Source organism: Bolinopsis microptera, chromosome 4 (assembly GCF_026151205.1).
Source record: "Bolinopsis microptera isolate Bmic1 chromosome 4, MBARI_Bmic_1.0, whole genome shotgun sequence".
NCBI lineage: Eukaryota > Metazoa > Ctenophora > Tentaculata > Lobata > Bolinopsidae > Bolinopsis > Bolinopsis microptera.
In genome coordinates this window covers 15,408,679-15,430,597 of record NC_087075.1, presented here as the reverse complement: position 1 = coordinate 15,430,597, position 21,919 = coordinate 15,408,679, and the positions used below count along the sequence as shown (strand labels likewise).

At 37.8% G+C, this 21,919-nt stretch overlaps 2 protein-coding genes and 1 long non-coding RNA gene across 5 annotated transcripts in view; 2 read left to right on the top strand and 1 right to left on the bottom strand.

Annotated features, from left to right (window-relative positions):
- LOC134814251 (uncharacterized) overlaps positions 1–19,693 on the bottom strand; it is a 46,777-nt gene extending 27,084 nt beyond the window's left edge. Inside the window, exon 1 of the long non-coding RNA XR_010160130.1 lies at positions 19,662–19,693. This is a non-coding gene — a long non-coding RNA (uncharacterized LOC134814251). The remainder of the gene's footprint in view (positions 1–19,661) is intronic.
- Positions 11,700–21,919, top strand: part of LOC134814246 (acetyl-CoA acetyltransferase, mitochondrial-like) — a 77,153-nt gene continuing 66,933 nt past the window's right edge. Inside the window, exon 1 of the mRNA XM_063822326.1 lies at positions 11,700–11,737. The gene's annotated coding sequence lies outside the window, so the exon portion shown is untranslated. The remainder of the gene's footprint in view (positions 11,738–21,919) is intronic.
- LOC134814247 (NADH-cytochrome b5 reductase 3-like) overlaps positions 20,195–21,919 on the top strand; it is a 47,380-nt gene continuing 45,655 nt past the window's right edge. For 2 of the 3 annotated variants that reach the window (XM_063822328.1, XM_063822330.1), the window contains exons 1-2: positions 20,664–20,712; positions 20,886–21,014. In XM_063822328.1, the coding sequence (XP_063678398.1) occupies positions 20,665–20,712; positions 20,886–21,014 (177 nt within the window). In that variant the 5' untranslated portion in view covers position 20,664. Of the gene's footprint in view, positions 20,239–20,663; positions 20,713–20,885; positions 21,015–21,919 lie in introns of those variants that run through there. The other variant, XM_063822329.1, reaches the window with a different exon arrangement.

The window sequence follows — 21,919 nt, the reverse complement described above, 5'->3', positions numbered from 1 at the left end:
TCGGGTTCTACTAGTAGTAATACTACACTCACACTATATGTTATATCATATAATTATAAGTATAATACACTACACATTTAAACAGCTAACGCAGCCTAGTTTATCATGTTAGAATTATGTGGAAGATATATTAAATGCCAGAATATGCCAAAAGTTTACAACGAGAAAGATTGTACAACTATGATAAGATGTTGGTAATGAAAAATGTAATTATATATGCTAATCTAACTGCGTATAATGCGATTACACTAGTTTTGTGCAATGTATTGTAGTAGTGTTTGTAGTAGTGTTTTAATATTTAAATCGAACACAATTCAATAGTTAATAATAACAAACACAAATACAAATACTATTTTAAATAATTGATTAATATCGATTTATACGAACCAAACATTAATTATTCTTTAATAACCTTTTATATACAATATATGTGTTAAACGATCCAGGGCATATCTAAAATTCGATAATGAACTTCATATATTATTAGTGCCGCGTGCTGATAAATATTCTGGGAATCAATCCACCCAATCGTGGCGATAACATATTTTTGTGCTTGGCCGGTTTTAGGTTTGAGTTTGTGCTCCAAAAGTGGTAAATCGGGTGCTAGTAAAGCTCTTGCAGGCAACTGGCTCCTTTTGCCAACTACTTTTGGTTTAAGCGCTGACTCACATTTGGAACTGGCACTGGTATAATTGTAATATCCTACGAAGTCAGCATGCTATATTATTTTGCAAAACTCGTTTAATATCTTGACAATATTAAAAGTTTATGGTTTTAGGTTTAGGCGCGGCGCACCGCTTATATGTTATAGCTCATTCAGCTTCTGTTTTCAGCGATGTGTTGCTACACACTGTATAGCATGTGGGTCAAGCGCGGTGCCGCGCCTAAGCAGCAAAAGAGTTATTTATTTTAAAATTTATTTTTGTATCTCAAAAAATGATGTAAAGTTTTTAATATGACGTAGAATTAAAGCTATTTCCGTACAGCCTAAGTGCTAAGCATGCTCGTTAGAAAAACTATGAACAATGAACATAACATGCTAGCTTTCTTTATTTTGTAAGTCGCGTCGGCTGACATCTTGGGTTGTACTGGATGTAACAAGTTTATTATCGGATGTCTACTTACTTATATTTATTATGATATCATTATTCATTGTAATGGCAATAAAATTTAAATTTTGTTTTACTTAAAATTTTGTTTTACTTATTAATTGCACGAGCCACAGCCGAGTGCAAATTGATACAATAATCGATACAAGCCGATAAAAGCTGATAAAAGCCGATACAAGCTTACTCGTCGGCACTCAGCCTGTCATTCCGCTTAATCTCTATTTATGAACATTATAGCCTGGGGTCCCCAAGTAAATAAAACCTGTTACAAACCAATAATCGATACAAGCTGAAAAGTTGATTTAAGCAGTTAGCAGAGTTCAATTATTGCAGTTATTTCACGCGAGGGGCGTCAGCTATCAGTTTTCTAGCTTATCAGTTCATCACATGACTATGGTAACAACAATTATATGACTATGCTAACAACCATCACGTGACTATGGTAACAACCATCACGTGACTATGTTAATAACTATCACGTGACTATGTTAACAACCATCACGTGACTATGCTAACAACCACCACGTGACTATGGTAACAACCATCACGTGTCTATGCTAACAACCATCACGTGACTATGCTAACAACCATCACGTGACTATGGTAACAACCATCACGTGACTATGGTAACAAATATCACGTGACTATGGTAACAACAATCACGTGACTATGGTAACAATCATCACGTGACTATGGTAACAACCATCATGTGACTATGCTAACAACCATCACGTGACTATGCTAACAACCATCACCTGACTATGGTAACAACCGTCACGTGACTATGTTAACAACCATCACGTGACTATGGTAACAACCATCACGTGGCTATGCTAACAACCATCATGTGACTATGGTAACAACCATCACGTTACTATGCTAACAACCATCATGTGACTATGGTTACAACAATCACGTGACAATGGTAACAATCATCACGTGACTATGGTAACAACCATCATGTGACTATGCTAACAACCATCACGTGACTATGCTAACAACCATCACCTGACTATGGTAACAACCATCACGTGACTATGGTAACAACAATCACGTTACTATGATACCAACCATCACATAACTATGGTAACAACAATCACGTGACTATGCTAACAACAATCACGTGACTATGCTAACAACAATCACGTGTCTATGCTAACAACCATCACGTGACTATGCTAACAACCATCACGTGACTATGCTAACAACCATCACGTGACTATGGTAACAACAATCATGTGACTTTGCTAACAACCATCACGTGACTATGCTAACAACCATCACGTGACTATGGTAACAACCATCACGTGACTATGGTAACAACAATCATGTGAGTATGTTAACAACTATCACGTGACTATGTTAACAACCATCACGCGACTATGCTAACAACCACCTCTCGACTATGGTAACAACCATCACGTGTCTATGCTAACAACCATCACGTGACTATACTAACAACCATCACGTGACTATGCTAACAACCATCACGTGACTATGGTAACAAATATCACGTGACTATGGTAACAACCATCACGTGACTTTGGTAACAACCATCACGTGACTATGGTAACAACAATCATGTAACTATGCCAACAACCATCACGTGACTATGGTAACAACCATCACGTGACTTAGCATAGTCACGTGATTGTTGTTAGCATAGTCACGTGATTGTTGTTAGCATAATCACGTGATTGTTGTTACCATAGTTATGTGATGGTTGGTATCATAGTAACGTGATTGTTGTTACCATAGTCACGTGATGGTTGTTACCATAATGACGTGATATTTGTTACCATAGTCACATGATTGTTGTTACCATAGTCACGTGATGGTGGTTACCATAGTCACGTGATTGTTGTTACCATAGTCACGTGATGGTTGTTAGCATAGTCATGTGATGGTTGTTAGCATAGTAACGTGATGTTTGTTACCATAGTCACGTGATGGTTGTTACCATAGTCACGTGATGGTTGTTACCATAGTCACGTGATGGTTGTTACCATAGTCACATGATGGTTGTTAGCATAGTCACGTGATTGTTGTTACCATAGTCACGTGATGGTTGTTACCATAGTCACGTGATGGTTGTTACCATAGTCACATGATGGTTGTTAGCATAGTCACGTGATGGTGGTTACCATAGTCACGTGATTGTTGTTACCATAGTTATGTGATGGTTGTTACCATAGTCACGTGATGGTTGTTAGCATAGTCACGTGATTGTTGTTACCATAGTTATGTGATGGTTGTTACCATAGTCATGTGATTGATGTTAGCATAGTCACGTGATTGTTGTTACCATAGTTATGTGATGGTTGGTATCATAGTCACGTGATTGTTGTTACCATAGTCACGTGATGGTTGTTACCATAGTCACGTGATGGTGGTTACCATAGTCACGTGATTGTTGTTACCATAGTCACGTGATGGTTGTTAGCATAGTCATGTGATGGTTGTTAGCATAGTAACGTGATGGTTGTTACCATAGTCACATGATGGTTGTTAGCACTTAGCATAGCCACGTGATGGTTGTTACCATAGTCACGTGATGGTTGTTAGCATAGCCACGTGATGGTTGTTACTGTAGTCACGTGATGGTTGTTAGCATAGTCAAGTGATGGTTGTTAGCATAGTCATGTGATGAACTGATAAGCTAGAAAACTGATAGCTGACGCCCCTCGCGTGAAATAACTGCAATAATTGAACTCTGCTAACTGCTTAAATCAACTTTTCAGCTTGTATCGATTATTGGTTTGTAACAGGTTTTATTTACTTGGGGACCCCAGGCTATAATGTTCATAAATAGAGATTAAGCGGAATGACAGGCTGAGTGCCGACGAGTAAGCTTGTATCGGCTTTTATCAGCTTTTATCGGCTTGTATCGATTATTGTATCAATTTGCACTCGGCTGTGGCTCGTGCAATTAATAGTGTAATCGCATTATACGCAGTTAGATTAGCATATATAATTACATTTTTCATTACCAACATCTTATCATAGTTGTACAATCTTTCTCGTTGTAAACTTTTGGCATATTCTGGCATTTAATATATCTTCCACATAATTCTAACATGATAAACTAAGCTGCGTTAGCTGTTTAAATGTGTAGTGTATTATACTTATAATTATATGATATAACATATAGTGTGAGTGTAGTATTACTACTAGTAGAACCCGACCATTTATCTCAAGATAGCAGCTCGGAAACCTCATTAAATCGAAAATAGACAATTAGGCCGGCCCGGTTTAGTAAGGGGCTTCCCGCTTCGGTCGTCGTACATTTTTTCATACATGATCACGTGAACAACGGGGTTCCCCTAAGGCTTGGAAGATCAATTAGTAAACAGTTGGAGCGGCTCCCTAACACACTGGATTGTTGTTAATTGTTAGTTTGTTTATTAACGATTTTTGTTGCTGGGTCAAGTCCATTTTCGAAAAAACTTCCGCCATCCTTATTTTCTCGAAATAAGCATTACAACGGTATTTTCCTCGAAAAAATCGAAAAAAACCCGCCACTCTATTAAATTAAGATTCCGATCCAAAAACAAAATTATTATTTACAATTGTTTTTATAATATTATAATTGTATGTTTATTGTGAAATGATTTACGGTTTTAACCTAAAAACAATTTATTCTTGAATTAATTCGTATGAAAATTAATTTTTGCCAAAAATTAACCTTTTTGCATCACAGTGGATTGATTCACAATCGCGATGTCAATCCTTCGCATCTCGGTGAGACCCGGTGTGCAGTGTTGTATTTCGCCTTCACCCTACCATGTGCTTTCGCGCCCATGCGGGCGCGCTCAAGAAAACAACAATTTTATTTAGTTTCAATTAAAGCGACCATATATTTTATATATAACTAGCAGGACCTTTTTCACATGTAAGGAAAAGGCGGCCGGAGGCGGGCACACGCTACTGCAAGGGCTACTGCAAGGGCTCTGGATAGAGCTACTATCGAAGTAGATGTGGTTGCGAGAAGATGCGCGGCGCAGCCCAATAGTGCATATCGCTACAACGCAGTGGCACCCTTATGACCAATCCATAGGCCATATTTTCACTTTGTAAAAATGCGCTTCGCGTCAATCTCACATACAATTAATGCATTATAGCGCGATGCATTACTGTGCCGCGCCGCGCACTCAATTATGCTTATCGCAACGACTAGATCGACGAAATGAATTGATTGACGATGTCAATCCGTCGAGATCGTTGCTCTGCGAAGCAGTTAGCAGAGCAACGATCGACGATGCGAAGCAAGAATGCTAGTTTGCGCGGCGCGTCGAAGCGGCGAAGTCCTCCAACGAAATGAATTGACATTGCCAATTGCATCGTTAATTATTTAACGCATGATGCAAGTTTGTTTTGATTTATGTTTTTTTTGGCGAAGTTTTACTATAAATAGCAGCGTTTGATCAAAAACTTGGTTTCAGCCCCCCTGTGAGCTCCATCGCCCTGAAAAAGTGCGGATGCTAATTGGATGTTATATTAGAGCGCACATGACCAGCATTCACGTGATCATTTAGAACCAATCACAGCCGCGCAAAAAATCACGTGCACTCCAACTACCAATTGGAAAAAAGTAACGTATAAGCTACAAGAGCTGCGCGCTGAGTTAGATTATAAAATCTGATTATTTGATTGTAAAATCGCATAAACTCGCTTACTTGCGCGTTTTAAAGGGTTTAATGACGCCAGGCTATGTTTATAAACATAATAGCCTGGGGTCCTCAGGTAAAGTGCCACAGTTTCTGTGGTTTAAAAAATTCATGGTTAAGCCTTGTATATTGTAGAAGATTTATTCACATCACAATGCATTTGGATGGATAATTAGCATACAAGGATGAAATGACCTTTAAATATGACCACCAGCTATATCATGTAACCATAGCTCCGAAATAAATAAATTACTCTACATAGATACATTTGGCCTGTACTGATTACATTGTGGTCCCCAGGGGACCATCCAGTACGTCTTGCCAGTACTGCCACAAACTGTAACCAAATGTTTAAAGATTAGATAGCATTTGCTAAAATTTTAAATTTGAAGTCAGTTAAACAAAAATTCAGTTAAACAAAAATTCAATTTTATGCCATTTATTACAATGTAAACAAGTTTACAATAAATCAATTTGATATTTAAAGGAATCCTAATTCAATGTGTAGTATGGTGGTCACTCTTTAAATAGATTAGATATAGGTTGACGGGGCAAAGGAGTGTGCGTGCTGTTCGCTCACATCATACGGCAACCTAGTAAATGTTTTGTATGGACACCGGTCTCCATCACGATACAAAATTAGGATTGTAAAATTCATTGTATAACTTTTAGTGCAGTGGAGGTAGCGGTGTGGTGCATTAATAGAGTGACAGCCTACTGATTTAGAGTTGTTTTTAAGTGAGCATAATAGGTATATTTTTGGACCTAAAGGCTTTTTGGACCCAAGAGCTTTTTGGACTTAAGAGCTTTTTGGACCCAAGAGCGTTTCAGACTGTTGCTCCGAAAATCTGGAACCAACTACCAATTGGAATTAAGACTTGTTCTGATGTTGATCTGTTCAAAACATTATTAAAAACTCACCTGTTTAAGAAAAGTTATGGCATGAGCGATTAATTGACAGTATAACTTTATGTTATTTGCTTAAACTGTTTAGGATGCAACCTAATGTCATGATCTTTTTGAACTTATTAGCAATTAGACTGTTAGCTCGCTTCATAAGCATGTCATCTTCGTTCCAAAACTTTTTATGTCCTATGCATACACTCCTTGATAGTTATCTTGATCTAGTATCTTTGTTTCACACAATAGAGCATACGTTTTGTGGTTTATCCACTGGGCTTAGAGTTTGTGTTTAAGCTACCAAATTTTATTATTATTTATTTAGTATGGCAACTTTAAAATTGGTTCTTTTAATCATTTATTAAATATCATTTTAAAAATATATAAATCTGGAATCTGTTCACACTGTGAACCAGTCCTATAAAAAAGACCCTCTTAAATTAATTATTAAAAACGTCTCAATAATGGAAATTGTCATACAATTAAGAAATTTACCAAATTCTTAATATCTACCGTAAGAGAAAAATACCTACCTAAGTCAATGTCTACCTGTAATACACTAAATATTAGGTAAAATACATAGGTGGTAGAGTCAGCACACATTTACCAAAAACAAAATAAATTTGTTGTCAAATAGATCATGAAATGAAATGAAATGAAATGAAATAATGTGCTTGTATACCGCCCATATGGTTAGCAACAAGGCGGACGTACCCTCCCTGCTAATCCGGGGAGGTAGAGTGAGCGCCCTCGACCAAAAAAAAAAAAAAAAAAAAAACTGACACAAGTGCCAGGTACTAACCATGTCAGAGCGGTTCTAAAGGGTGAGGTGAAAACATCCAGCAACAAACAACTAAATCATCTCAAAAACAAATCTATTTAGGAAAAATTAAAACTTTAAATATATCATATAGTAATCATAGGAAGATTTATTGATATATACCACACTATGATTAACAATAAACCACCAGAAAACACTTCAAAAGTAACATAATATACTTATAGGAATCATAGGAAGGAATCATAGGAATGTCAATCTTCTTAATTTTATAATTTAATTATAATCTTTTACCCTAACTATGATGTTGTGGCATTTTATACGAAACGAAACGAAACGAAACACTGTATTTACTACCCCGCTACTATGCGACAAAGATATTGTATAAAGATAACTAAATAATTTACACAATACGGTGCCCATGTCTGAGCGGCTCTCCTCAAATAACTTTCTCTCCTCCTCGGAGCAGAAAGTTAAAAACAAAACACGGGTCTCATAAATCAAAAAATACTAAATAATGTTAAAGAGATAATATCAGATTAACTGTCGCAAAAAATGGTTAAAGTATACATATTACATAATTGATTTTATTGACACACCGATAAAAACCAGAAAAACAAGAAGTGGATACTCGGAAAACAAAAAATAACACAAAAAAGACTAGAAGCCACAAAAAATAGCTTAACCAGGCTATAGCTGATCATACAAATAGTTCTTTAACTTACCCTTAAAAGAGACAATATTGTCGATGTTACGGACATTAAGAGGGAGAGAATTCCATGATTCAGGTGCATAGTTGCTGAACCGTCTGCTAGTTGCCTTCAATTTAGAGAACTTAGGTATCTTCATAAGAAGGTTGCATGCTGTTTTTGTTCTGGTTTCTTTGACAGCCTTATCATCTCTGTTCATTTGAACCAACTCTTGGAGGTACATTGGTGCCAATCCATGGGCCACTTTGAAACAGATGAGGCACACTTTGAAAAATATCCTCTTTTCAACAGGGAGGATATGAGCTTTCTTGTAGAAAGGAGACAAGTCAGTATTTCTGTCATAGATGTCGTAAATGAAACGTATCCCTGCATTTAGAACAGATTGCAGCTTCTTCACTCTAGTCTTTGAAAGATTCATGTAAAGGGCATTACAATAGTCCAGCTTTAATATGATCAGTTGTTTGACCAGCATGAGCTTAACTCTCTCATCTAGATACTTTCTGATAGTTCTTAGATTATTCATTGTCCAGCAACAGTTCTTCCTAACGTTGTTTATCTGCCTTTCCATGTTGAGAGATTCATCTAGTAACACTCCAAGACTCTTCCAGGTATCATTTTTACATACAGTTGGTGTAATGATGGTGTCACCAAACTTTATTGTTATTTCAAGGTCAAACTTCTTCAGTACCAAAGGCTTTCCAATGACTAACAATTCTGTCTTGCTCTCATTCAGTTTCATGAAATTATTAACCATCCATACTTTGATTTCAGACAGACAGTCGTTGATCCTACTAGTGACATTCTGCAGCTCCATGGGTCTCATCGGGTGGAAAGCTATATAAAGTTGTGAGTCATCTGCATAAAGCTGTATATCGAGACCATACTTTCTAGCTATTTCCTGGAGCAGCTTAATGTATAAGATGAACAGGGTAGGTCCCAATAGAGAGCCCTGGGGTACCCCAAACAACAGACACAGGAAGTCAGATAATGAGTCATCTAACTTAACCTTGAAAAACCTGCCTGAGAGGTATGAACTAAACCATTTCAATGCAGAGTCCTTAATACCAAAATCTTTTGCCAGCTTCTTAAGAAGGATTGTATGATCAATCGTGTCGAAAGCAGCAGAGAGATCAAGTAGGACTACAATCACAATGTTGTTCTTCTGCACTTCCTTAAGAATATCGTCTGCCATCCTGACCATCAGGGTTTCACAACTGTGGTTCGCTCTGTATCCAGACTGAACTGGGCAATGCAGATTGTTCAAATGTAAGTGATTGTTCAACTGCTCAAGTACAATTTTTTCAATCAGTTTAGACATAACTGCAAGATTTGAGACTGGTCTATAATTCTTCAGAATATCTGGATCAGCATTCTTCTTCTTGATAGTGGGCTTGACCAGTGCAGTCTTCATCTCGGCTGGAAACACACCTTGCAACATAGAACCGTTTATTATGTGCAGGAGGATCGGTGCCAACTCCTGAGAGCATTTCTTCAACATGAAAGTTGGAATAGGGTCAAGACTACAAAACTTGTTAGACATCTTAGAAATGGTGTGTAACAGGTGCTGCCTAGTGATGGAGTGAAATTTATCAAATGATGGCCCTGAATAGGTGCTTTCAAGATTCTCTGACGAAGTTCCCTCCGATATGACTTCCTTCTTCTTCTATCCCAAGTCTGATATCATTCACTTTATCAGCAAAGAAAACTTTAAAACTTTCTGCAAGTTTTTTAGTGTCATTACCATGTGGCCTTTCTTGGGTAGTTTCACCCGTGAGTCTATAAACTTTCTTGTACAGAGCCTTCGTATCTCCCGCAGAGGCTAAGAGGGCTTTTCTATTGTAAGTAATCCTCTTCTGTCGCTCAATGACAATATATTTGTTCCTGAGGTTGACAAAAATATCCTTCTGTCCCTTGCCTTTCCTCCAGGCTCTCTCAGCTGCTCTCCTCTGCCTCTGTAAAACTTTCAGATCCTGATCCATCCAAGGTTTACCTTTGTCTTCACTCTTCATCTCCTTACTGATAACAGGACAATGCTTGTCCATAAGTTCCAATAGAATACTATTGTACATCTTAACTGTCTCATCAAGACTCTCAGAGCACCAAGCATCTCTTTTACAGAGATCAGAAACCAAAATATCTGCTTTGAAATCCTCAACCACAATACGTTTAAAATCACGGTAGTTCATCACCCTAGTATCATTCAAAGAGGTTTTCAGGCTCACAGACACTACAAATTTAACAAGAAAATGATCTGATCTAGTCCCAGATTCCACAATGTTGATAGAAGTTATAGAGTCTTTGAAGACTTTGGTCGTTATCACGAGGTCAAGAGTTCCTCCTTGGTTGTGAGTTCTTTCTAGTGGTACACATTGGATGAAACCAAGCTGATCAAGAAGGGAAAGAAACTTTGCGGGGTAAAGATCTTTAGGTCTTTCAACATGTAAATTAAAATCCCCTGCAATCACCGGGGTTCCTGGCTTACCGGACAAATCACACAGGTATTCACTGAATTCTTCCAAGAAGTGGCACTCAGTGTACCTGGCCTTTTTGGTGTAAGGCGGTCTATACACATCAATAAGTCTGATTATCCCACTATTTGTTTCAAGTACAACTTCCATGACTTGGTAAGACTTGTACTTCTTGACTCTACCGTTGCTTTTCAACTTAAGGTTCTTATTGAAAATCATACCTATTCCTCCACCACTACGATGCTTCCTTGGGTTGGATAAAATACCCCAACCATAATCTCGTATCTCTTGTAGCTTTGCGGTATCTGCTTCCTTAAGAAAAGTCTCCTGAAGAAAACAGATATCAACCCCCTCATCAGTTAGATGCTCAAGAACCTCTACTGTCTTGTTCACTAGACGATTAACATTAAACGTGGCCAAGACTAGTTTATCCCAAGCTCTCTTTGTCGAATCTTTGCCCACTGGAGATAAGAGTTTTTTGATGTTTCACATCCGCTCGTTCTGGCCATGATATAACTCTGCTCTCTCACATAAGATGGGCATAATCTGTCAGCTGCAGAATGTGTCTTGCATTTATCTTTGACATTCTTGTCTTTACTGTTGCTACAGTTCGTACACTTGATACTAGATCTTTGGCCCAGTGACATAAAGTGAGGAATCTAAGAATCTAATTCCTAGCCATATTAATTTCCATAGCCACGCCGACTAATTTTTGTCAACAAAATTATTAAATCAACTTTAAAATAGTCGCTCTCGGTTGTTACACACTGTAACGCCGCGCACTGTACTTTAATTCTATATTTATCTGAGAAGATGTTCGAATCGAGCGCAAATGCCAGATTCCTGTCAGGATCCTAGTTCTTGCGCTTAACTTGCGCGTTACCAAATAATCCAAGATATTTCTGTCAGGATCCAAGATTTTCCTACTACCAGTATGGTAGTATGGACTGTTTGGTAGTATGGTAGTATGGTAGTTGCAGGAACGCGCGAAGACCTATATGTAAATATTACTATAGCTTACATGGAATCGTATCCTAGTCGGTTAATCCGTCGGTACTTTTGAGTTTTAATACTTTCAACACTACTATATAACAAATAATTTGAGGATGTCCAATATGTCCATGGCTTGCTAAAGTCAACTGCATCGGGGGTACTATGATGGTCCAGGGGGTGCTGAAACAGAAGACTGGCACTCTTAACCTGTTAAGAAGTTAAGTAGTTGTAGTGAATAATGTTTCTGTTTGGCAATGTATAACTCCATTCACACCACAATCCACAATTGGACAATTGGACAACCCTGATTAATGTGTAGATAGTGTTGAAAGAATTTTAAACTTTAAACTTGAACATCACTTCTGATAACTTTTGGGGCTGTGCTCCAAGAACAGGCTGACATATTATGTGGCCTATGGATTATATATGTAATGTATTCTGATTCAATGATAGGGCTTGCCAGTCCAACCACCTCATATTTTTCATACTCACTCACTCTTTTGTCCCATGTGTCGTAGTCCGTCAGTCTGTTCAATTTTTCAATCTTTTGAATCATTTTGACTAATCCCGTTTACACTTTCATTGTTGTAAACTGGATTTTTTCTTCCAATACAGAACATTCGAAACTGCTATCTGCTCTTCTTTCTTTTCAGGGAGTGTGCTGGTTGGACGTGAAGGTGCCCCCTGGTCTGTCTGGTACCCTCAACGCTTCTACGCCATGATTGATACATCCAACGACACTCACCCAGAAAAGTGTGAGAGTCCACAACCTGTTCCGGACCAGACTACACCCGCTACGGTTCCGGACCAGACTACACCCACTATAAATATCATTGCCGATATTGATGAAGTACTGAACGACGTCGACAAAATACTTCATGAATCAGAGGAAAATAAAAACTGTAGCAGCCTTATTAGTTTCTTTTCAAATGGGTCTGCCCCCTTCGACAACTTTTTGTTAACTCATTCGCAGAGCCTGCGCTCAGAGATAGATATCATCAAGCTCAACATTTCTAACCTTTTGAAAGTTGAAGTGAACAACTTTGGAATCATAACGCCATCTATGGTTAAGGGTTGTTCCTCTCTTAATAAAGTCACCCTGGCAGAGGGTCTCCTATCCTTGCTTGGCCTTGCTGAAAATGTTTGTGCTGTTGTTAGTGGCAAGAAATGTGACCACGACGTTAAGTCCCCGTCATACTTGTCAGCTCCCTCCAGCATTCCAATGGGTCATACTATCTCTGACGGAAGCTCTATACACAAGTCTTTAGAAGCCATCCAAATATCCATCAAAAGCTTGAAAGACAACGATAGCCATCTTAGGACTCTTGACTCCATCAACTCCAAGCTTGCTGAACTTAAACTTGATATTAACTGTTTCAAAAACAGTAGGTCTTCCAACGTGTCCACTCCTGACCTGGCCTTACCTCCTTTTAACATAGGGTCACCAGCAGCCTGCGAATCAGACCATGAACAACTCCTACTGGATGCACAGAAGCCTTCAAGTGCAGACGAACCTAAGTCCAAGCACATTATGTCTTATGTACCAGAATTCATTGATACCACCTTGAACTCTGAGCTCTTAAATTTCCTTGATCAACAGAAAGATGCTTTTGACTGTAACTCAGAAAATGGGCATGGAGTTATAAGCTTTGGAGAACCATATGATTACCCTGGGGCAAAAGCTGCTAAGCCCAAATCAGAAGACCTCCCCGATGTTCTTGTTGAACTTGCCTCAAGAATAAAGAAGCATTGCCCTGGTACAGTTATTAATCAATGCTTGATCAACCGGTACAATGATGAGAGCAGCTTTCTCCCCAAACACTCGGACAACGAGAACTCGCTTGTGCATGACAGTTCGATTTTCACAGTATCCTTAGGAAGCCAGTGCTCGGTTAAGTTCTCAATGAAAGGCTCAACAAATGGGGAAGTCATTGAGACGATAGAGGGACGCAGTCTTTATATCATGAGCAAGCAGTCCCAGTTCCTCTGGGACCACAGAATAGATAAGAGCACTGAGAAGAGGGACATAAGATTCAGTATAACGTTCCGTTATGTTAGCAACAGCACCAATGCAACATTGATTATTGGTGACTCAAACACCCGGTTCCTCCGGTTTGGTGCAGGGAAAGGGACATTTGGTCACAAACTGCCTGGAAAAAGAGTTGAATGTTTCACAATAGATCAGTTAGACCCTGCTATTTGTGTAGGATACAAGAACGTTGTAGTACACTGTGGTGTAAATAATATTAAAAGGGGAGGGGGTGATGTTAAACATTGGGCTGATGAGCTGACGAAGAAGCTCAAGAATATTTGTGATTTGTGTCCATATTCTAAAGTTATAGTCTCACCCATCCTACCAACTAGGTCCTCCTGGCTGAATGACAGAGCCATGGAATTTAATAGTTTATTATTTGGTTACTGTAATACTAACACTAGGATAGGAACTTTAGATTTTGATAGTTTTGTCGATGAAGAGGGTCTACTGAACAAGCAGTTCTGTAGATACAAGAAGCCGGATGACCCAATCCACCTTGGATCAAACGGTATCTTTAAACTCTCCCGGGCAATTGCCCATAAGATCCTAGGTAGCCCCGTTGATGGGAGGTTGTTCAGTGCTGTTGCCAAGGCCCAAAATAGATTTTCCCCACGTCCCCGTAGATCTGTACTTCAGTCATGATAGTCAAACTAATATGCGAAATTTGCTGCTGCTGCAATAGACCTGTGCGTGCTGGACATCCATTCATAATTTGTCAGATGTGTGACAAAATAATGCACAAAAAATGCAAAACTGATGATAACATAGTCAAATTTCGAGATGGAACATACTGCAAAATATGCACTGATGCCAATGATATTGTTCGGTACAACCCTTTCTACCAAGCTCCCCACTTTGCAAACAATGGCCTCATTGATGATGAGCCAGTCAATTATATAGAATCTATCTACAATAGCTCAAAGGTTCTTGAAAATTGCAAAACATTCTCCATAAAAGAGTTGAATGCCACCATCCTACCTAAAAATTCAGTTAAATATTTGTCCAAATTATTTCTTAACATTGATGGAAATGCATCCAACTTTGACAACTTTGCAGTTGAGCTGTCTTGTATCGACCACAAATTCTCTGTTATCGGCCTTGCAGAAACAAACACCAATCCCGAAAATGGAGCCCTGTATCAGCTTAACGGATACTCCTCCTGTTACCAATCACGTTACTTTTGTCAAAAGAAAAACCAGTTCAAGAGTAAAGGGTCAGGAGTGTGTCTTTACCTGCACGATTCCCTTAACTTTAACAAGATTACTGGCTTATCTCTCTGTAATGAACACATAGAATCACTATTTGTATCTATCACTAGCTTGCAAGACCCAACTGTTGTAGGGGTTATCTACCGTCCCCCGAACGCATCACTTGAACTGTTCAACGAAGCATATGAACGTATTCTCTCAAAATTGAATGGCAAAAAAGTATACATTCTTGGTGATTTCAATGTCAACATTTTGAAAGACCCATCTCCATCAGAGGACAAATTCCAAGAAATAATATTCAACAACGGCTTCACACCAACCATATCAGTACCAACACACCAAATGCCTGGCTGTTCCAGGACTTGTATTGACAATATCCACACCAATGTAGTAGACCAATCCCTTATTTCTGGTGTGATATCTGATAATATCTCCCACCATCACCCTGTATTCACTCTTGTTGAGCTTCCCCCTAACTCTGTGCCTAAACCTGATTCACCAGACAAAATTACCATACACTACGACTATAGTAATGCTAACCTAGAGAAGCTCTGTCTTGAAATAGAAAACGATATAGATAGGTTCCAGCACAGCTGTGACACATTTGACTCTTTCATGCAGTTATTTCAAGAAAAGATAGATTTGTCTTGCAAACTTCTTACTCCTAGAACCACTAAACGCAACAGCATAACTAACCCTTGGATTACCCAGGGGCTAATTAATTCCATAGACAAGAAAGCTAGGTTGTATTTCGAATGGAAGAAGACTTGTACATTAAAACTACCTGACGGGGATCAAAACAAGCACATCTGCTACAAGGAATTCGACAAGTTTCTCAAAAACTCAATAAATATGGCAAAAGCTATGTGCTATACTAGAAAATTCGAGAAGTACAGCATGAACTCAAAAAAGACCTGGGAAGTTATCAATGAACTCCGTGGTAAGAATATGTCTAGATGTAAGGACGATTTTGTCATAGATGGCCAGAGAATTACTTGCAGACGAATAATTGCTAACAAATTTTGTGAATACTTTACATCTCTTGCAAGCAATCTCAATAGAAATGTATTGTCGAACAATAGTATTTCTCTGGAACCAGTAGAATCATTTGCTCAATTCATGTCTAATTCAGTGTCTGACTCCATATACCTAGAAGAAACTAATGAAGATGAGATTATCGAGGTCATCAGAGATTTTCAAAATGGCAAGGCAAGTGACATACCTATAATCGTTGTAAAAAAATCGGCAAAGCTCATCGCTGGTACCTTGGCTAGGCTTTACAACATATGTATACAAAGTGGAACATTCCCAAGTATTTTTAAAACTGGTAAAGTTATTCCTATTTACAAGAAAGACAATAAGGAATGTATTGAAAATTATCGGCCTGTATCAATATTACCTTTATTTGGAAAAATTTTCGAGAAGGTCATTTACAAACGGCTCTATAATTTCTTCACATCTAAAGGTGTACTAACAGACTCGCAGTTTGGATTTAGAAAAGGCCATTCTACCGCCCATGCTCTACACAAATCTATAGACTCTGTTACAAAGTCCCTGGCTAGCAATAAACATGTCCTAGGCATATTCATTGACTTGAGCAAAGCCTTTGACACCCTTGATCACAATATTCTTCTAAGCAAGCTAAATTCCTATGGTATTAGGGGCACAGCACTAACTTTACTAAAAAGCTACTTGACTAACAGAAAGCAGTATGTGATGTATAACGATGTACCATCAGAAACAATGGATGTGGAATTCGGGGTTCCTCAAGGGTCAATTCTAGGGCCATTACTCTTCCTACTGTATATGAACGATATAGTAAACTGTTTTTCAGACAGTGAAGTGAAATTTGTACTTTATGCTGATGACACTAATATCTTCATATCAGGACCGTCTAGAGAAGCAACATACAAAAAAGCCAACTTAGTGCTTAAACATGTCTCGATTTATATGAAATGTAATCTACTTCATATCAACATGTCAAAATGCTGCTACATCCATTTTAAACCTGCCTCTGAATATGATGACACTTGTGCACGGACTAGACCATTTGCTACCCTGCTAGATGAATCTAGATCAATATTCATCAATGGTAAGGTTATCACTAAAGTCAAGGATACCAAATTTTAGGTGTTGTTATAGATAGTAAGCTAAACTGGTCTGCCCACATGCACTACATCCGTAAAAAACTGAGGTCCATGACTGGTGCAATCTGTAGAATTCGGCACTCGATACCTGCTGAACTATATTTAAAAATATATAATGCTCTATTTGAATCACATCTAAGTTATGGTATAAGTGTTTGGGGAGTTGTCCTCAAAGAACGGTCAAATGATAGTCTTTTTATCACACAGAAGCACTGTATAAGAATCCTTTTTGGTGATCTCGACTCATATCTAGATAAACAATCAACATGTGCAAGAACTAGACCATATGGCATGCAAATACTAGGCCATAAACATTTTGAAAAGGAGCATACGAAACCCATTTTTAATAGGTTAAAAATTCTTACGGCTCAAAACTTGTACAAATATCACTGTATTTTAGAATTCTCTAAGATTATCAAGTACCACTGCCCATACTCCCTTTATGAGGCTATCAACATTTCAAACCGTGCAACGAGTCTAACAGTTATTCTTCTAAATAAATCAAATACCTTTTTGTTTAATGCAGCCAAGCTTTGGAACACTGTTCATAAAAAAATTTTAACTTCAAGCAATTGTCTAGAAACTTCCATTAACTTGATAAAATTGAGAACGAAAGCACTATTAATACAATCACAGGCTGCTGACTTAAAAGAGACTTGGACTCCAAACAATTTTAAGTTACAGTAATTTAATCTAATTGCAGCGGCACATAACATAATTTAAACTATTGCTATCATTATTGTACTACAGACTGAAAATATCTCAGATCTATTTTGGGCGTTTTTAACAACTTGTAGTTGTAATTCTTAAATATTAGATATTTATAACTTTTTAATCAGAGTGAATTAATAATTGATATTTGATAATTTATTTATTTGATAGTTTAGTCTGATATTGATATTAATATTGATTATATTGATATTGTTATTATTGAATGAAGCTAACACCAGACATAAATAATACTACTTCTATTAACAAAGGGACTTGGAGTATAAACGACCAATTTTGCATAATTGTCTTTCCAACCAAGAATTCAGGAGGCAAGGGTGGGTGCGTAAACTTTATGGTCTGCACTCTCAGATCCTGTATCACCCTGGATTCATTTCGACGTATTTTTGGTAAAAGTATACATATACTTTCTGGTCACTCTCTTGCTACTCCAAGTCCCCTAATATATATGGTCTAAAGTTTGCACTAGTTATATTTATAAAATATGTTTTTGTCTGCTTTAACTGATACTAAATAAAATTGTTGTTTTCTTGTTTTCTTTGACTAGCAGATCGCGAGTTCGAGACCCGGAAAGGAATTTTTTCACAATCTTTTGGCAATTATGAATAACTATACTAATGAATAACTAAACCTCTGTAATACAACTAGCAAAGTAAAATGAAATCGTTATCCGGCCGCGGAGCGGCCGAAAAATTTATGGTAGTCGTTTTAAAAATATATGGTAGCCGTTTTTTCTTTCCAGACTGGATTCCTAGTCCCTTTTTAAATTTATGTCACTGGGATCTTTGGCCCGCCGTTTTCTTCTCACAATCTTTCGATTTGTGGGCACCTGCACAGTAGAAGCACACTGGGTCGGCATTATACTTCTTACACTTACAGTAATCACTGCCACTCATGTGTCCGAAGCTCTGACAGTCAAAGCACTGGATTACATGATACCTATCCTTAACTTTATACTGTCCAAGATCAGCGTGTACACAGTCACCTGACTCCCTTATAGACTGCCTGATTTTCACTGACACTTGTAGGCATGCCCAGGTCTTGTTTTTCTCCAGGAAAATAACCTTGAAAGTGTTGTTCTCATCTTCAACTAAACTCTTAATGGAACTGTTCTTATCAAGGATGCTCTGGCGCAATTCTTCAGATGACTCAAAATCTCCCTTGAGATCATACATAGTAAGCTTAGGTTCAAGCATTGTCACGGTGTGAGATTTTGCAGACACTTTGTAGTCCACACTAAGAGCATCTTTAGCTTTCTCCATAAGTTCCTTGTTCTTGAATATTAACCTTGCTGTGCCTTCTTTGACACCTGAGACCCCCTTAATAGGGATGCTGGGCAGTATTGATGCAACATGTTTCTTCACCTTTGAGGACCAGAGTTCTTCTGTTATCTTATCTGCCTCATTCTGCCCTTCCAGAGTTAAAGTATGAGTCTCACTGGGTCCGAGATTGGTCTTAATCTCAGGTATAATATCTGGACCACCTTTATTGTGCTCAATGAGAATTTGTCTAAATTGTGCTAGCTCCTTTCTCACTATATCCAGTGCCTCGGTAGCTGTCCCTTCCTGTGGTGCAGGTGTGTCTAGTATAGACTTGGTCTTCAGTAGTGACACGGCCCTCTTACTGAAACTGTATAGTTCCTTTATAACTTCAAACATATCTGGCTTGTTATTCCCTGCGGGTAAGTCTAAGGAATCTGCAATTATAGTATCCAACTTCTTCTTACCTTTTAAACTGTCGTTTAACGTTTCTAACTCCTTTTTCATCTTGTCATAGACATCAGTGATAACCATTGCTGTAAAGGATTTGAGACCTCTCTACTTTAACTCAAACCAAATAAATATAGTGGTAAGTGCTGAAAAGTACTTGATAAACCCACTAAAAGCTGTTGGTCGTCGTTTAAAACGCAGTAAAAACCTCAAATTATTTGTTATATAGTAGTGTTGAAAGTATTAAAACTTAAATTCAAAAATTTATGATATGTATTGATTGAATAATTGGTAATAAATTTAACTTTTGTTACAAAAAAAACAATCAGGCATTTGGTGTAAGATTGTGGAATTGGAAAATCGAGTGTTGTTTCATATATTGTCTTCGTGTTTACTACTTATTTTATGATTTTTCTCTGGATCATCTTGGAATAACTGCAGCTTGATAATACCAGCTGTATTGGTCTGTAATTTTCTAAACATTTTTTCATCCTTTAACCCCTGATGAGATCACTGATTGGGTGACAAAATCGCTGATTGGGTGACAGGGTCGCATGTCTGCGGGATCTTAGAAGGGCAACGGTAGTGGGGGAGAGGGAGTAGCGTGCGACACCCTCTGTAATCAATGGGATTTTGCATGGGTTTCGGGGTTCTGGGTTTGACCAATGGCTGTGTTCGCTGGGATTTTTGTGAAGTTCTGACGCGAGTGACATATTATACATGATACATTATTATTCCATTAGGTTTGAGGTGAATAAAGGTTTTCAATGGATCCTAATATAAAAGTGAGATTAGTTCTGCTTTTGGATTTGTCAGTTCATTTGTTTGCATACATGTCATATGTTAAATATATCATACATTATCATGCATTCACATAATTTGTAAACGACCAAGCTCCATCAAGCTAAATCAACATATTGACTGGCCCTTAGACTACTAGCCAGCAAGTCCCCATTGTTGAGATTGTGCTGAGGCACACTACATTATGAACATATATTACCTATTACTTCACGTTGAAACTTACATTGAAGCATACATTATGTTTTAAATGCCCGAAGTCATCATCTCCACTTTTCACAGCCTTAATTAAACAAATGTGACAATCAAATTGTTTATTGTAGGCAGGCCCGGCCCTGTCCCACATCCAGAAATTTAAGATTACACATTTCAATCATGTATTTCTGATCCATAACATTGCACAATCAGCATACATGGACACACAATTGAGATACATTGACACAATTCATAGGCTTATGTTTGTAAGTAATTATTATCAATTCATTGACATGATCTATTGATTAATTGATTACTTCACTTTCGTTTTAAAATTGGGTGTGATTCGTATATAAAATATGCAAATTGATTACCTAAGATACACTTAGTCATGATTTCAAATGACTTTTACCATTTCAATTTGATTATCCATTTTCAGCTTGTAGCTGGCATCACAACGATGGTGTGTGTTTCTCTAGCGACCTTGTACTATCTCGTTAGCAAGAAGAAACGACAAGTCACCCTCAACCCAGACGTCAAGGTTCCACTTGAACTCATCAAAAAAGAGGTTTAAATTTCACTTATAATTATATTTCCCCAATAGGCAGACAGCTAGTAGCTACTAACTAGTTATATTAATAGAATGTAGAAAAGTAAAGTAAAGTAAGAAAAATATTATTCAATTAAATATGCATGTTAAATTAAAATTTCCAGAAGGACATACTGGTATTTAATAAGATCCTTTAATCTCGATTTCGTGACGTTTATCGGGGGGGGGGGGGGGGGGGGGGGGGTGGGGGGATTTCACCCTATATTTTCAATCCTCCTCCTCCTCCTCCTCCTCCTCTTCCTCCTCCCTCCTCCTCCTCCTCTTCCTCCACCTCGAAAAATTGTCAAAATCAGGTCCAAGATTTTAAAAATCGAATTAAAAATGTTTAAAGGCCTATCTCAAAATTTTGTCTGTACAATCTCTTCTAAATGGTCCTTAGAACATATCCTGAAAGTTTGAGGGTGATTGCTGAAAAAATGTAGGAGAAGATAGATTTGTAGACTTGATTTCCAGGGCAGGCGATTAAAAATCGCTTGCACAATACAATTACACACAAGCGCTGACTTTTTACCGGCGATAATTTCGGCTAGGAACAATATTTTTCTATCGGATTAAAAGCATCTGATAGATATCACTCCCCTGTAACAGAAACAAAAAAATTTCTCGATTTTGAGAAAATTTCCATGAAGACCACCCCTGCCCCCTTAAGTGTAGGTCAACTCAAATTAATAATAGGTACCAGGTACCGTAATTGTAGTTGCTGAAAGTAGGATAAAAACGAACATAAAGAAGTTCGCTTTTGTATATCACAAAGAACAGCTTAAAAGATATACAGTAAGCCTAATAATGTTAATATTTATTGGATATTGATTGAACAGTTTTGTTTAATAAGTGTTGTATAAATAAGTCAACAAAAAGAATAT